The sequence below is a fragment of the Corylus avellana genome, chromosome 3 (assembly GCF_965113065.1).
Source record: "Corylus avellana chromosome 3, dhCorAvel1.hap1.2, whole genome shotgun sequence".
NCBI lineage: Eukaryota > Viridiplantae > Streptophyta > Magnoliopsida > Fagales > Betulaceae > Corylus > Corylus avellana.
In genome coordinates, this window is record NC_142492.1 from 35304994 (window position 1) to 35321135 (window position 16142).

The 16142-nt window shown below is 35.2% G+C and overlaps 3 protein-coding genes across 6 annotated transcripts; 2 read left to right on the forward strand and 1 right to left on the reverse strand.

Annotated features, from left to right (window-relative positions):
* The first annotated feature begins 1641 nt into the window (after window positions 1–1641).
* Window positions 1642–6922, forward strand: LOC132176091 (uncharacterized). Of its 3 annotated transcripts, none has more exons than XM_059588215.2 (12): window positions 1654–2002; window positions 2110–2238; window positions 2624–2818; window positions 3457–3504; window positions 3576–3704; window positions 4015–4139; window positions 4470–4580; window positions 4842–4950; window positions 5214–5332; window positions 5644–5797; window positions 6123–6267; window positions 6548–6922. In XM_059588215.2, exons 1-12 carry the CDS (start codon window positions 1886–1888, stop codon window positions 6601–6603), a joined length of 1437 nt encoding a protein of 478 aa, XP_059444198.1. In that variant the 5' UTR covers window positions 1654–1885; the 3' UTR covers window positions 6604–6922. The 3 variants fall into 3 exon arrangements, with proteins under 3 accessions (XP_059444199.1, XP_059444198.1, XP_088371076.1); XM_088514950.1 differs by having other exon boundaries at window positions 1924–1995; XM_059588216.2 differs by lacking the exon at window positions 6548–6922 and having other exon boundaries at window positions 1642–2002; window positions 6133–6261.
* A 1740-nt stretch (window positions 6923–8662) lies between these two features.
* On the forward strand, window positions 8663–10919 carry LOC132176541 (uncharacterized). 2 transcript variants are annotated; one of them, XM_059588780.2, is made up of 3 exons: window positions 8663–8733; window positions 9277–9385; window positions 10115–10919. In XM_059588780.2, exons 2-3 carry the CDS (start codon window positions 9292–9294, stop codon window positions 10588–10590), a joined length of 570 nt encoding a protein of 189 aa, XP_059444763.2. In that variant the 5' UTR covers window positions 8663–8733; window positions 9277–9291; the 3' UTR covers window positions 10591–10919. The 2 variants fall into 2 exon arrangements, with proteins under 2 accessions (XP_059444763.2, XP_059444762.2); XM_059588779.2 differs by having other exon boundaries at window positions 8671–9385.
* Window positions 10892–13348, reverse strand: LOC132176540 (nucleoside diphosphate kinase 2, chloroplastic-like). The gene is made up of 7 exons (XM_059588778.2): window positions 12999–13348; window positions 12790–12846; window positions 12460–12546; window positions 11909–11989; window positions 11672–11784; window positions 11487–11536; window positions 10892–11060 (listed from the first exon to the last, which is right to left on the reverse strand). Exons 1-7 carry the CDS (start codon window positions 13242–13244, stop codon window positions 10993–10995), a joined length of 702 nt encoding a protein of 233 aa, XP_059444761.1. The 5' UTR covers window positions 13245–13348; the 3' UTR covers window positions 10892–10992.
* Between the last annotated feature and the right edge of the window lie 2794 nt (window positions 13349–16142).

Below are 16142 nucleotides of genomic sequence, written 5' to 3' on the forward strand. Positions count from 1 at the left end.
CCACTGGGTAAATAAATAACACAGAATAGCATTGGAAACTGACTAGAAATGTGTCTAAAGATTCAACTAAGAAGTGCAACCAAATTTATAGGAAAATGAATAGCGAAAATATTCACTATGAAAATTAAATGCATGATGCTTTTTCTCCAATAACTCCAAAAGTTTGATTGGGATTGGCTTTAATTAATCGCATGGCTCGATTGCAACTTGCAAGACTGGGAGGGGACCTCGATGGCTTTAATCGCATGGCTCGATTGCAATTGAGAGGGACCTCGATGGGATTCATTTGTGTAGTTGAGCAATTTGAGACTTCTTCGGTATAAATTATATCATTGTCAATTGTATACCCTAATTGCAGTAGATTCGAGCCGGAAATGAATCATCTTCATTTCAAGTGAAATTGAGAGGATCCTTCTCCCTTTCAGTGTGAACAACATTATAATTTGTTGGCTTATAAATATCTTCATTGCTTTAATGCTTTCTTTAATTTGTGGCCATTGCTTACCTACTAAATAAATAAACTACTACACCAATCTATGTTCATAGTGCACCTACTGCTCACCTCACAAAAAAAAGAAAAAAAAGAGAGATGAACCTGAAAATTATAAAGTTAAGAACAGCATCCCACAAAGCAAACAAAGCAAAGAGCTACCCTTTATATTTATGAACATATCATTTTTTAGTTTTTGGATAATTGAAATCAGGAGATTAATTAGTGTCTGATAACTCTACTCAAAGTATTTTGTGGATTGTAGTTGACTTTGTCTGGACTATTTTGTGTGTGTGTTGGTGTGTTGATGTGTTTGTGGTGTAGGAAAATGGAGCAAAATGAGAAAAGAAAATGGAGCAAAATGAGAAAAGAGAAGTGGAATGAAGAATGAGATTAAAAGGTTTTAAAAATTCTCATTCTTATTTATTTATAGAAATAATAAATTAGAGAAAATTAACTACAAAATAAATATCCAAACAAGCAAAAGAAGTATATATATGGGAAAATTATATTTTACCCTCTCAAAGTTTGGGGCGATTTGCAATTCGACTTCCAAAGTTTCAATTTTGGCAATTTACCCTTCTAAAGTTTCAAATTTTTGCAATTTGACCAATTGTATCCAAAACTTTCCATATTGCCCATAATTTTTTTTTTTTTTTTTTTAATAAAAAATTCAAGGTGACTGTAGCCACCCCTTTGACCATCTGGCAATTTTTGCACCCTAATTTTTTTTTTCTATAAAAAATAAAAATTATGGGCAATATGGGAATTTTGAAATAATATTAGTCAAATTGTAGAAATTTAAAACTTTGGGGGATAGATTGTCAAAATTGAAACTTTGAAGGTCAAATTACAAATCGCCTCAAACTTTGGGAGTAAGTGTAATTTTCCCCATATATATTAAAAAAAAAAATTGTAGAGTTACCAAACACTACCACTATAAATATTTATAATTGCAACAAGGTATTCATAATTGCCCAAAAAATTAAAAAGGAAAGGCCAGGAATTATCTAAAAACAATTTTATTTATTTATTATGGGTTTAATCCAAAAGAACAGTTGCTTGGTAGTACAAGCAATAAAAGAAACAAAGAGATAAAGAAATAAAGAAAAAAGGCCAAAGAAAAATTGTCCGACTTCCCACCAAGGGAATTTATTCACACAAGCCTTACAAGCCAAGCAATATAAACCTTTTACGCTTTTCACTGAGCTCTCGGCCTCTCGCTCACATTGATAAAAGCGTGGTGATTTGGATTTGGATATGAAGTCCATCTCACTCCCATGAGCTGATGATGTGTCGTAATATGTGAAACCACTGGCATTAAACAATTTGAAGTTAAGAGGGCAGAGGCTCAGATCGCACTTGGGTGTGCTCAGCAGCGAAAGCCACGGCACTATGTTGCCTTCTCTCGATTTCAATGATATTAAAGAAAAGTTCTCCACCCATGTCAGACCTTGGCACCGCTCCTTGCAGTTCTGGGTACGAGCCGTTGATATCTACACTGGGTACAAGGTCTCTGTCTCTGTCTCTGTCTCTCTGAGTGTGTATATGCGTGAAAGGTTTTGTCTTTTGAGGAATTTCATTGGGTTTGTTTTCGGTTTTGGTTTGGGGTCTCTTAGGTGTTTCAAGTTCGAGTGAGTTTCGAGAAGGATATGCATAAGCAAGAGGCAATGTGGGAAAGACAGCATGAGCTTGCGGCTGAGAAGATTTATGCCATGTGCTCCGACCTCGGTGGGTTTTTCCTGAAGGTACTTGAATTTGAATTAATGGCGAGGGAGTGGTCTGATGGAAATGGGTTTTGGCCTATTTGCTTTCCTTCTTGATAAATGTCCTGTTTCCTCTGTTTTCTTGTTTATTGTCAAATTCGGTGTTTTGATTTTTGCTGCTTAGGATTTTGGTATGTAATATGTGTTAAAAATCTCAAATGGGTTATGGCACATTTTTCGTTGCTATTATGTTTTATTGTTTGCCCTTTGTGCTTCATCTCTGTTTATTATCCAATTGCGGTTTTAGTTTGTGGTAGCTATTATGATAAGAGTTTTGGCGGAAGTCACAATTTATAGATGGTTTTGGTTCTATGATATATGTGCTGTCTTTTTCTCATATACATCATGGATATGGGGTTCAAACCAGATTGCTCAAATTGTGGGGAAGCCTGACTTGGCCCCGGCCCCTTGGGTGAGAAGGCTTGTGACCCTATGCGATCGAGCTCCTGCAACCCCTTTCGATGAAATTCGACTTGTGCTGGAGCAAGAGTTGGGTCGGAGTGTTGGCGAAGTATTTGAAAGATTTGATGTGGATCCTCTTGGTTCTGCTTCCATTGCCCAGGTACCTCTATCTATGTGAAATTTCTGGCTTCTATCATGTGGAGTGAAATGAAGCATGAAGCATGACACGCACACATAATACACATTATCACTCCCACATGGAGAATTTTTTCGGGATTATACCCACCATTGCTTGTCAAAGGAAATCACTGAATTTTCAGTCGCGGCAGCGGATAATTGATGTTAAGGGTGAAGCATACTGAATTGATATGTTAATACTCTTGGGTAATTTTTCATCATGATTTTGGAGTTGAAGAATGGATGAGTGAAAATGAACACTACTCGAGTAAACAAATGGGGGGGGGGGGGGGGGGGTGATACTGTTTATCATAACCAACTTTTGTTTCATAGATCCGATCATATTCTGAACCCTTAAATAACCAGGGCAGTATTGAACACATTTATGGGGCACATTTTATGCCTTCTAGTCAAATTTAATTTGAGACAAAGTTTAAAACCTTTTTCAATCTGTGGCTTAAAAATTCACAAATTTTGGCAGTTTATTTTATCCCTTTCTCTCACCTTCATTCTCTGCCAGGATGGCTTTTCTGTAGGGAGTGAGTCATACGGGAACTGGTTTTATGGTGCTTATAAAGACTCATAACCTTCAACCTGACTTGTGTTTTATGCTCAAATTAGGTTCATCGAGCAAGATTGAGAGGTGATAAGAGTGATGTTGTTGTCAAGGTGAGGGAAGGTGGGCTACTGTGCAGCTCCATAATGTCAGCCATATTTTAACTTCTTGTGGCATATAATAGGTGCAACATCCAGGAATTCAGGATCTGATGATGACAGATATCCGTAACTTGCAAGCTTTTGCCTTATACATGCAAAAGACAGATATCACATTTGATCTGTACTCGGTAACTAAGGAAATGGAGAAACAGGTGCACATTATTTCTTTACTAGTTTTTTTTTGTAGATCACCACTTTCCTCTTATTTTCCTTCTTTTTTGTATCTTACTTATGATATTGGTTTGGTTTTCCCCTACATCTGAGGATGATAGTGCCTTGAAAAGATTAGATGTTAGTTGTTGAGTCTGGTTGTTAGTTGTGGAGGACTTAAATTCTTATCTGCTGAATTTATGCTCTTAACTGTAATGCTTTCCTATTTACTTAAATGTAGCTTCCTGCATGACTCTGAATCTGGTCATCAGTTTCTGGATACTAATTCTTTGTCATTTTGTGCCATTCAAGATTGGGTATGAATTTGACTTCGTGAGGGAGGCTAATGCAATGGAAAAGATTCGACATTTTCTATACGAGAATAACAAAAAGGCTCCTGTTTTGGTTCCAAGAGTGATACGGGACATGGTCGGCAGGTACAGGATGCTACAACCTGTTGTCATGTGATCAGGACTTGCAAACAGACTTGGATGATGATTAAGTTATTTTGATAACATGAGACTGTCCCTTGTTATTTTGGAGCTTAGACAGTGGCTGTCTCCATTCAGAAACATCTTATGTAAAAAGAAAACTATTTAGCTATAGAAGAAGGCATAAAGATGTTTGCTTCTAGAGACTACAGTAACTTTGTCTCTTTGTTGCATTTAGCATTTCCTCTTTGTCAATTTCTTGTACTGCTGCATTGATGGTGCTATAATTTCATCTAATAAACCTTTTGGTAATTAGTTATTTCTCTGTTTGATTAGGAGGTTCTTAGTGATGGAATATTTTGATGGAATTCCAATCCTGAACCTTGGTGATGAAATGGCAAAAAGAGGAATAAATCCTGGTGGTAAGATTGCAGCAGTGGCAAAGCAGTAAGCGTCTAGACTGTTCCCTATATTTTGGGTTCCTATTTCCATATATATATTTTTTATATAAATAGTTGTTACTTGAACATATATTTCTCTGAAATCAGTTTTACTGTCCTTTAGATTTATATAAATTTATAGGAAGATCTGTTGTAATTCTTTACATTGGCTCAGTAATGAATCCCCTCTTTTTGGGTCACCTTTCTAATAAGATATCATCTTCTTCGAAGAAATGGGGCACAATATTTATATTTTCTGTGACTCCAGGAAAATCCTTCAAAGTTTGACACTAGCATATGGGCAAATGATTCTGAAGAGTGGCTTCTTCCATGCAGATCCCCATCCAGGAAATATACTAATCTGTAAAGGTTCAGAGGCAAGTGGGCAAGAAATATCTGTTTATTAAAATCTTTAGTTCCTTTATCTTCTTGTAATTTTTTATGTTTTAGTTTTGGTCGTCATTTGCTAGAATGCTACTTAAAGTTCTCTTTCCAATGAATAGCTTAAATTGTAGATACATGATATGAAGAAGAGACGGAATATGTCAAACTAATTAAACCTCTGGTTTTCCAATGCTATATTTGCATGATAAACCAACTTTTATAAGCTTTACCTGGTGTCTTCTTTCCCCCAAGTCAGGTTGGCTTGCTGGACTATGGGCAAGTGAAAGATCTCCCAGAAAGTTTGAGGCTTGGTTATGCTAATCTTGTTCTTGCCATTGCTGATAGTGACCCTATAAGAGCATCAGAGAGCTACAGGTACTAATCTTTGCCTGTAAGTCGGTTTGTTTCTGTTGCTTCTAATGCATTGGCAGTTGGTTTGCCAAGAGCTATAGCCCAAAATTTGGTGCTGCAAACTACACTTTACTGCATTTGGTACTCGGGATTCAAATGTAATGAGAAAATGAGAGATTGGATATCCTAGTTATTGATTGCTATATTTGAACTGACTACTATATTTGTTTAAATTAGTGTCTGATTTTTGTAGCCTATGATGACCAAGAACTTTTTGAGGTTTGACTGGTTTGGACTGCTATATTTATTTCTAATTGATTTCTTCTATTTCATAGGGAGCTGGGAATTGATACCTTAAGCAAATGCAAAAATGAACTAGAGGAATTGCTGAAGTTGGCACAGACGATGTTTGATACAAAACTACCCCCTGGAGTGATGATGCTGCAACCTTTTGCTGAAGAATCTTCAATAAAAAAGATTGGTGTTCGGGTATGCCTTTGGACTCCGAAGTTTCATCAAGTATCCAATGTGATTCCCTTCGTGGACAATTCCATGAAGCTAGGGACAGAACTAGGAACTTAACTCTAAAGGGGTTGGACTGCATTAATTTTTTTAGGAGTCATCATAATGAAGTTAAAAAAAAGAAAAAAAGAAAAAAAGAAATTTAAGCACTTTTTTTGGTGGGAGGAGGGGCCATGGCTGCTCCCAGTCCGCCCTTGGCTCCATCCCTACATGAAGTAGGCAACTCTATGCTGCTATATTTGCTGTTGCTCAGCCATATATTGATTCCTTATTGGAACTTGGACTATGGTAGGCTTTTCCAGAGGAGCTGTTTTCTGTACTTCGGACAGTGCATCTGTTGAGAGGACTTAGTGTTGGTCTTGGAATCAACTACTCTTGTGCAGAACAGTGGAGACCCATTGCAGAAGAAGCTTTGTACCGTGCCGGCAGGTTAAAAGGTGCCCCTTCTGAACTCTTTAAGTTAATTGAAAAGGTGACGTTTGGACATTCCATGACAAGGAAATCATTTGCTTGAGATTGCCTTTTACTTGCATTCATTTGCTCTTGCCAACGATGTCTTTTGCATTTTGTTGCCATTTTTGGTGTTTCAATACTTAGCGGCAACTTTTTATGTTGTGGGGTTTATCCTATATGCATGAAGTGGAATCATTTCGTCTGTATGGGACTTTCTCCAACTTCTGTATTCATGCTTAACATCCTCAACTGGCACTATTGCAGGTAAGCATATCAAGCCCAGCACTCGAAGACGCAGTTTTTTTAGAAGATTATTTTGAAGACACTAACAGGCTTGTTGACCTGAGTTAGGCATGAGACAATTTGGAGTTGTACATGTTTCTTTCTTGTTTGTGATTGTATTAATCAAGAGTAATGCTACTTGTAACATCTATTTTACATTGACTGACATAGCGTGTTTTAAGTGATTTCTAATGTCAGTCACTTTTTTTTTTTTTTTAAAAAAAAGAAAGTTATTTAAAACACGTCATGTCAGCCAGTGTGAAATGAGTATGATAAATAAGTGTGAAGAGTAACATTATTTATTAAACATTTCCTATTTGTTAATGTATTAAGCAAACGATTCCTATTTGTTTACTGTTTACTAATAAAAAGAAAGAATTATAAGAAAAGAAAAGCGAAAACTTCAATCCAAACATATTCAGTCATTTCCTCTTTATTATTTTTTACAAGTAATTGGCCCCAATGGATATTCAGTTATTTGACATTGAAGAATTAGTTGATCGCACACCGAATCCTAAATTGAGAGAACCTACAAAAAATGAAGGTCAAGTACGAAGCATCCTGCTAGGTTTAGGTAGAGTCATGCTGATGCCTTAAGTCAGTATTGGTTATAAAAAAGTAATGAGAGGAATTCGAAGAGAAAGAGTGTTTGGTTAGAATTGTGTGTACCTCGGGAGCGAATTCCTTTCTTTCTCTTTATGGGGTGTTTTTCCATGCTTGGTTGGTTAGAGAGAGGTCCAAAAGATAATTGATTTAATTTTGTGACCTCCAGTCTTTTATGCAAACGGTTTTTAGCCCCCGAGAATAAAGGGGTATTAGGAGTCTAGGTGGCATAAGTGAGGACACCCTATACATGTCTTTTTAATGTTTATGTGCTCGTCCATTTGAACGTACCTTCAAATGCAGTTTCAAGTTCCTTAAATCATTTTTTTTTTTCTCTAGAGGATGGAAAGGCCTCATCATGGGTGTAACACTTGCCAATCGTTTGCCCATTAATTATCTCCCAAAAGCAATTGGTAGTTGGTTCCTTCGGAATTTTTCACCAAAGTTGATCTTAAGCTATTTTGGCCCTCAAGAGACTTGGCATATTTTGGTTCGTAATCTTCTTTTACAGCAATACAAAGGAAAGGGCTAATAGGGGAATTGATGTCACTGATGTGAGATGAACTATCAAAGGAAACGATGATGTAAGGTATTGGCCAATGGCCACGATTTGACGACCCAAAAACTTTAATTGTATGAGTTTGAGCTTAATCACGCCATATAAACCATTTAAGGCTGTCATAGCATATTTGTACATAGCCTTAATAGAGAGGAAGAAACTTGAAAGATATTTGTACATAGCATCATTTGTTTTCTTAAAAGAAAAGACAAAATTCTATCAGTCATCATCATGCTACTAAAGCAATCCTAAACCCAACTTACAAGGCCCATTTTGGGATCAATAAACCAACCTTTGTGTATCTTTCTACATAATAGAATATATAACGTGTTCATCTTATTTTGTTGATATATGCAAGAAATTACACTTTTATCTTACCACTGTTTCATTCTACTGATATGATAGTGTTAATTCAGGTTGATTGGCATTGCCTTGTCAGTAAGGTGGAATAGTGATTGAATAAAAGTATGGTTTTGCATTACTTTAAAAACAATTCTGACCATAAAATGAATCTACTTTATTTTCCGAGTTATGTTATATACCGCATCAATATCTCATCACTATCACACTATGCTGACATGACAATTGTTAATTCACCTTAGATCATCCATTATTAAAAAAAACAATTAACATTGTCATATCAGCATAATAAATAGTAATAAAATATTGATAAAGTAAATAACATTACTCTTATTTCTCTTCTTATTCCGTTGACACATATTCAACTACTATAAGAATCCAAAATTATAAAGCCCACCAACCCAATAGACGCCCGATACCACGAAAAAGCCCAGTTGATCAATAATATCGGGTGGCCCATACCAATGAACAGTGCATAGCTGAATCGTGTAGAATACGATTCCCGCTCTTCTTTCAACCCTCCCGCGTCACAAATTGGCCATCTTTTAAACTAAGATCCGCCTCTCTCTCTCTCTCTCTCTGTCTCTCTCTACAATCTCAGACACAGAGAGCGAGAATGTTCAGGAGGATCAGAACGTCGTCTTAGGTATATCTCTTTTTCCCTCTCACTCATGAACATTTGTCTCTCTAGTTGCACAGCAAGGAAGATTCTCTCTCTTTTCGTTACTGTCCTAAATTCTCCCTCTTCGGAACCTTGTTTTGTCCATGCTTTGGTTTAATTTCGAATCTTGGTGCATATTTCTGAAATTTACGCTTCATGTTAACACACATCCATTGGATGATTTGAGAGTATTTGCTGATTTTTGGATTTGGGGATGAAAAATTGTAGAATCCCCTGTTTTCTCTTGTCGAAGCGCCTGGTATATTTTCAGTTTACACAGCGATATCACATCTCTCTCCCAATTTTCATAGTTGCAGAAGGTCTGGTGTTGTAATTATGTCATAAGAAAGTGTTATTCAAAATTTGCTGCAAAAAGAGGGGCCAGTTGTTTCTTTTCTTTTTTCCTTTAGTCCAATTGATCCGAGAGAAAGCTGAGAATAAAGAGAGATGTCCATTTTCAATCCTCCTGCGTCACGCATTGACCCTCTTTTAAACTAAGATCCGCCCTCTCTCTCTCTACAATCTTAGACACAGAGAGCGAGAATGTTCGGGAGGATCAGAGCGTCGTCTTCGTCGCCGGAGAGCTTGGAGAGGCCGCCTTCCAAGATTTTCAAAGACGATCCTCTCTCCATCTACGGTACCCTCAATCTCTCTCTCTCTCTCTGTGCTTAGTTTCTTCTGGGATTGTATTTTTGTTTTGTTTTTTACTAATTTTTCCTGCGGTGAATTAATGTTTGTATAATTGGGCCAATTTGTTATATCAATCACTCAATCTTTGTTTGTATATTCGTACGTATTTATTCCACTATGATTCATGACTTTTTACTACTAATTTGGAAATGTTCATGATAAGGACGAGCGGAAATGGAAGGAGGTTTACACATTGTTTGTTGGTGGATTACGTTTCTACTTTGCTAATGTTAAAACAATAATTAAATCGTTAAATTCATTTACTTTCAAATTTTAAACAACTAACATTATATTCGATTTAAACTTTTGAGACAATTGTTAATTTAATATGGTATATATATATATTTTTTTGGAACAATTGATGATTTAAGGTCGAATTTATAGAATGATGTTAGTTGAAACATTTGGGACAACTTGTATTCTTGACTCCACAATTTCTCTCATTTTCAGTTACGTATTTTGACGTATTGGAGTTTTAATTGTTGAGGCTTAAACTTTTGAGATAGTGGTGATTTAGTGATATCTTTTTTATTTTGTTTTTGGGATAAGGTTGCTTTTTTTTCAAACAATCTCTTTGAATTGACTCATTGATTTTCCTGTAGAATGGTATTTTAGGGCTTATTTGACAGCTGCCAATCATGGGCATCGTGTTAAATTCGATTCTTTTTTGTTGCAGAAGCCACACTCATGAAGCTTAAATTAGGTTCTCAACGCGAGCTAAGTACACCCTCCCAGCAGGCAGGGCAGATAGAAATTGATTCTGCTTGTGCTGGGGTTATGGAGATGAAGTCGCATTGTTCTTCTGCTACTACTTCAAAGAATTCTCAAGACATTGTAATCTCTTCCCACGAAGAGGTAATGGCGATAGATGCAGAGTCTTCTTCTGGAAGCGGTTCACCAGGTTTGATTGATTCTCATTCTCCGGGCGGCACGAAACAGCGACGGAATGGCAATGTCTCTCTTCTTTACCTCTTTTCTAAGTTCAAGAATTCTTGTCAGGCTGTAAGCTCACCCTGTGATGAAGCAATGGCAATAGAGGATGCTTGTTCTGCTAGAATTTCAACAAGTTCAAGTGACTGCCAATCACTGGGTAGCATGGAACTGCAGATGGATCAGCAATGTGTCAGCTCGTTACCTCTTTGTCAAATGTAAAATCTGAACTGGAGTTCTGGTCAAATTAGATTGTTGCCTGCTGGGGCGCTTAATTTGAGCTTGATTTTGCTGTTCTGTACTTCGAAACCCAACTTGGGTTTGTGAGATAGGTGATTGGTTCAAGATAGTTGGATTGGCAAATTGAAATAAATTCATTCGGGAAGTTCAAAGAAAGAAAAGAAGAAACTGCATGGGCCCGAGAATTATGAACTATGATCAGAAATTTTCCAAAACCTTCTTCAGCAAAAGTTTCAGATTTAACATTGAATATTCCATTTACTGTTCAAAATCACCAAAAAAAAAGAAAAAAAAGGGGGGGAAGAATTTGGCATTGAAAGTACAGGTGCTCAGAGAGTTTCTTCAAAACTGCGTGGATCAAAGAATTGGGCGTCAAGTGAAAGATCACTCCCTTAGCCATGGTGCTTGAGCTGGTGTCCACTGACATAGTTCACCTTCTTTGAACCACAGAGCTGCAGAGAAGCAAATTATGTGTGTGTGAGAGAGAGAGAGATCAAAAGAGCTGAAAAAAATAACGTCAAATAGTAGCTAATGAAGACACAAGAGAGTCTAGCTGACTGTTACACATGAACTTTGGCTCTTGTATGGGTATATATGGACAGAAAAACATATATGATATTGACAAAAACTACATGGCACTTACAAACAAAAATTAGATCTTATATGTTTTGTCATCGATAGACAATGACACACACAAGCACACATACACACGTGTCCGGGCTGCCGGGCACACTGCACACTGCACACACATACATCTATATGTGCATGTCTGTAGCCTCCTAGTCATCTGATTTATTATAGTTTTTGACCATAATGTACATCTCAATTAGGATTAAAAACTCAAGGAAAGATCAATTTTAACCATAAGATGATATTACCTATTTCACGCTTGCCATTCTCGGGGCTATCACTCCCATGAATCACATTCCTGCCAAAAGACATTCAACATAAGACCTTGTTTGTAGACAAGTAATTTGCTATCAAGAAAATAAACAATTTTTTTCCAACCCACTGGGATTAAATTACACAAACTACTCAAACACCATAGATAAAAGGCACTAACCTTCCTGTTTGAACAGCAAGGTCCCCTCTTATTGTGCCAGGGTTAGCTTGAAGAGGATCTGTAGACCCTATAAGCTTACGTGCCGACGAAACAACACCAACACCCTCCCAAGCCTTCAAAAATAACATCATAATCATTTTTTTTTTTTTTTGCAACAGCTTAATACTTGCAAATATCTCATACTCATTATTTACAATGTAGATGTGTTAGGGACAGGGAAGAAAGAGTAAATCATACCATGCACACAACTGGACCTGAAGTAATGTACTCAATCAGCTTAGGGAAGAAAGACTTGGTCTTGAGATCCTTATAATGCTCCTGCAACCATTAACAATACACATGATATGCATAACAATTTAAGCATCTCAAAGATGTAAAAATCAATGCTCAAGTAACCATTGAAACATTCACCGAATCGAGACTAACTATAACAAGGGGTATGAAGTTGGTCCATAAAAATGCTGTGCTGCTAAATGTCCAGAAAGCATGGAAATATACAGATGGAATTATAATGGAACAGAGCATCCTGTCGTATTACTTCAAGTTCATTACACTGCCTACAACTTTCTCAGCAATTAAAATGGGAGCAAAATGTTCTGTTATCCTCACATGCAGGACTTCAATTATTTTACATCTCAACTGCTAAATGCTTTTAGTTTACTTCAATTCAGATAATGTAAAAACATGCAGAAAACACTCCAATTCACAATATAGATATGGAAATACTGATTTGGGGCTTCTCCAAGCAAAATAATAAAGTAAATACAAGTATCACTACTACAACAAACCTCTGCCAATTCTTTTGGGCATTGGAAGAGCTTCAAGCCAGTTAGTTTAAATCCCTTCTTCTCAAACCTTGAAATAATCTCTCCAACCTATAACAACCCAAACCAATAAGATAAATTCAAACCAGAAAGAAACAATTAAAATTCTCTCTTATCCAATCCAAGACCAGAGAGAAACAATTAAAATTCCCTTAACCAAGACAAGCAATTGGGCAAAAGGCTTTAATCTATTAGAGGTATAATGTAAAAATCTTAAAACTTTTTCTCCACTCTCTCAGCAACCAAACATGACAAGATTTTCAAAAATGGCAAACAAATTAGAGTAAAGCTTACGAGTCCCCGTTGAACACCGTCTGGTTTCACCATTATGTAAGTCTCCTCAACTTGTTCCTGCACACACAACGACACGCACAAAAATAAAGTGAAAATTTTCAAATGGGGTTCTAGTAGACTTAGCAAATACTGAAGAAAATGGGAGAAAGCTCAATTGCGTATCTGTAATTTGAGGCAAAAGTCGAAAAGAGAGTGGGAAAGAAGCAAACCATTGAAGCAACCAAGTGGGGAAGGAAGATGCGGGTTTTGTGGGAGAGGGTTTTGGCATGGGGACGAGATGGGGAATATGAGAAAAGATGAGATTTTGAGTGGAATGCAGCTAAGTGAAGGTCATGGTGGATGGTGTCTAGGATAGGCTTGTGAGTGTAGGATACGCTGCAGGTTCTCTGAGCTGGTAAGCGTAGAAGAGATGATGAAAGACATGGACTTCCGCCAAACACTGCCTTAGCTTCCATTCTCTCTCTCTCTCTCTCTAAGGCCGCCAGTGCATTTTCTTCAAGGGAAACGTACTTTTATAACGGATATGCGCAACGCGATTCCTCAATTAATGAATTTTTGCAGTTTGGAGCTGTCTTATTTTCCGGTAAGTTAATGTTTGGCAGCTAAGAAAGCTGAGAACAGTAAAGAAAAAAATAAAAGTCACCTTGATTAATTAAGATTAAATTAGTTTTCTTAGGATATAAATTAGTTTTCTTAGCATAGCACGCCGCGTGCTCTTTTGTTTTACCCTAATTAGTAATACATTCCAGTAGTTGAAGTTCTTTTCTTTTACCAATTGTTTGCTCAGAAAACAAACTGAGGGAAATGGGTTTTCTATTTTACTATTTTTATTGGGTAAAATCTAAATTTTCCCCTCAAACTATCACCTAATTGACAATGTCTCCTTCAAACTTTTAATTGCGACAATGTACCCCCCAAACTACCAAAACATTGTCAATATCCCTCCCAAAGCTAGCAAAAAGATCAAAATGCCCCTATATATTTATCAATATGATAAAAATACCCCTAAAATTCAAAAAAAAAAAATTAAACGAAAATTTTAATTTTTTTTAAAAAAATTATTTTAATTTTTAAATGATTTTTTTAAACCGAAAATTTTATTTTAAAAAAAATCAATTTTTATTTTTTTAGATTTTTTTTTAAATATGTTTTAAAAAACGAAAATTTTATTTTTTTTAAACAAAAATATTTTAATTTTTTTAAAACAGAAATTTTTATTTAAAAATTATAAAAGAAAACATTAAAAAAAAAAAAAACAAGAAAACAAACGAAAAATTTTCAATTTTTATAAAAAAGAAAATCGAAATTTTTTAATTTTTTTTTTCTAATAAAAAGATTTTTTTTTTATATATATATTTTTTTATTTTAGGTTTTTCCAGAAATTTTAGTATTTTTTTTTTAAAAAAAATTTTACTAAGGATAGTTTCGTCAATGAGGGGGACATTGACAATGTTTTGGTAGTTTTGGGGGTACATTGTCGCAATTTAAAATTTGAAATGACATTTTCAATTGGGTGGTAGTTTAAGGGGGATACGTGGACTTTCCCCATTTTTATTTGTGTTGTAATTGTTGGTGGGTAACTTGACCCTAATATTTATTTATTTTTATTTTTTAACTGTAACACCAAATCCTATTTATGTGAATTGTATTTTAACACCAAACCCCATTCACGTTAATTTTTAATTTTTTACTTAAAAAAAAAATTCACATACCCCCTTAAATTACCATCCAATTGACAATGCTATTCCAAACTTTTAATTGTGGCAGTGTCCTCTCCAAACTACCAAAATATTGTCAATGTCTCCCTTAGTAACGAAACTACTTTTAGCAAAATAAAAACAAAAATACTAATTTTTTTTGAAAAAACCTTAAAAAAAAAAAAACCTTTTATAAGAAAAAAATATTAAAAATTTTCGATTTTTTTTTTTAAATTGAAAGTTTTTCGTTTTTATTAAAAATTTGTATTTTTTAAATTTTTAAATAAAATTTTCTGTTTTGAAAAAAAAAAAGAATCGTTTAAAAACAAATAGATGAAACTTTACTTTAACCCCTTGAACTTCCATGTGATTTGACAAACCCCCTAAACTTTCAAATTTCTCAATTTGGACCCCTGAACTTTCAATTGCTCTCAATGTGGATCCCTCGTCAATTTTAACAGTTAAAAATACCAAAAAAGATCAAATTATCCCTGATTTTCATTTTTTTTAAAATTAAAAAAAAAAACATTTTGGAATTAAGAGTAAAGTTGAAATTTTATACAAAAATCAGGGGTATAAACGTCATGTAACATTTAAAATATAACGGAAGCGCCCACATTAAGAGCAATTGAAAGTTTATGGTCCAAAGTGAGAGATTTGAAAGTTTGGGGGTTTGTCAAATCGAGTGGAAGTTCAGGGGTTAAACTGAAGTTTCCCAGAAAAAAATAAAATTTTTGTTTTTTAAAACATATTTAAAAAAAAAAAAGAAAATCGAATAAAATAAAATAAAAAATTTCCATTTTTTTTTTCAAAAAATCGTTTTATAAAAAATTTTCGTTTTAAAAAATAAAAAAAAATATTTTTTAAATTAAAATTTTCGTTTTTTAAAAAATTAATTTTCTTTTTGAATTATAGGGGTATTTTTGTTATATTGAGAAATATATAGGGGCATTTTGATCTTTTTGCTAGCCTTGGGGGATATTGACAATGTTTTGGTAATTTGAGGGTTATATTGTCGCAATTGAAAGTTTGAGGAGACATTATCAATTGAGTGGTACATGGACTTTACCAAAAAAAAAATTTGAAACTTTTTAGGTTAGAAAACGCACACGTCACGTGTGAGTCGTGACTCTCCCTTTCGTAGGTTAAAAACACTCTCTTCCCACATTTTCAAACAAATGTCTCTTTCCTCTTCCCTCTTCCCTCTCCTCTCACCGACGGCCGACCACCGGAGACCACGAATGCCAAGCACCGCTGACGACGAGCCACCTACATCTCCGGCAACGAGCTACCCATCGTCAAAATCCCCAAATTTCAAAACCCCAACCCATTGTCAAAATCCATCTTCCCTCTCTCCCACTGATGACAAAACGCACAGGTTGTCTCTCTCTGTTATATTTCTTGCGTCAAAGTTACGTGATATTGTGGAACAACTCTTGGAATTATTAATGGTGTTTGTCAATGAAATTTGGTTGACAGAGCACACAGATGAATTAAGCTATCAAAGTGAATATGTTTTTGTTGATATAATTAATATCTAAATTAGTATTAAGAGGTAGTTGGATGCTGATTATTTTATTTTTCTTATTTGATCTTGAGGCTTCTATACGTAAGAAAGAATAAAAATTAATTTTTCGAGTGGTTATTTTTCTTCTA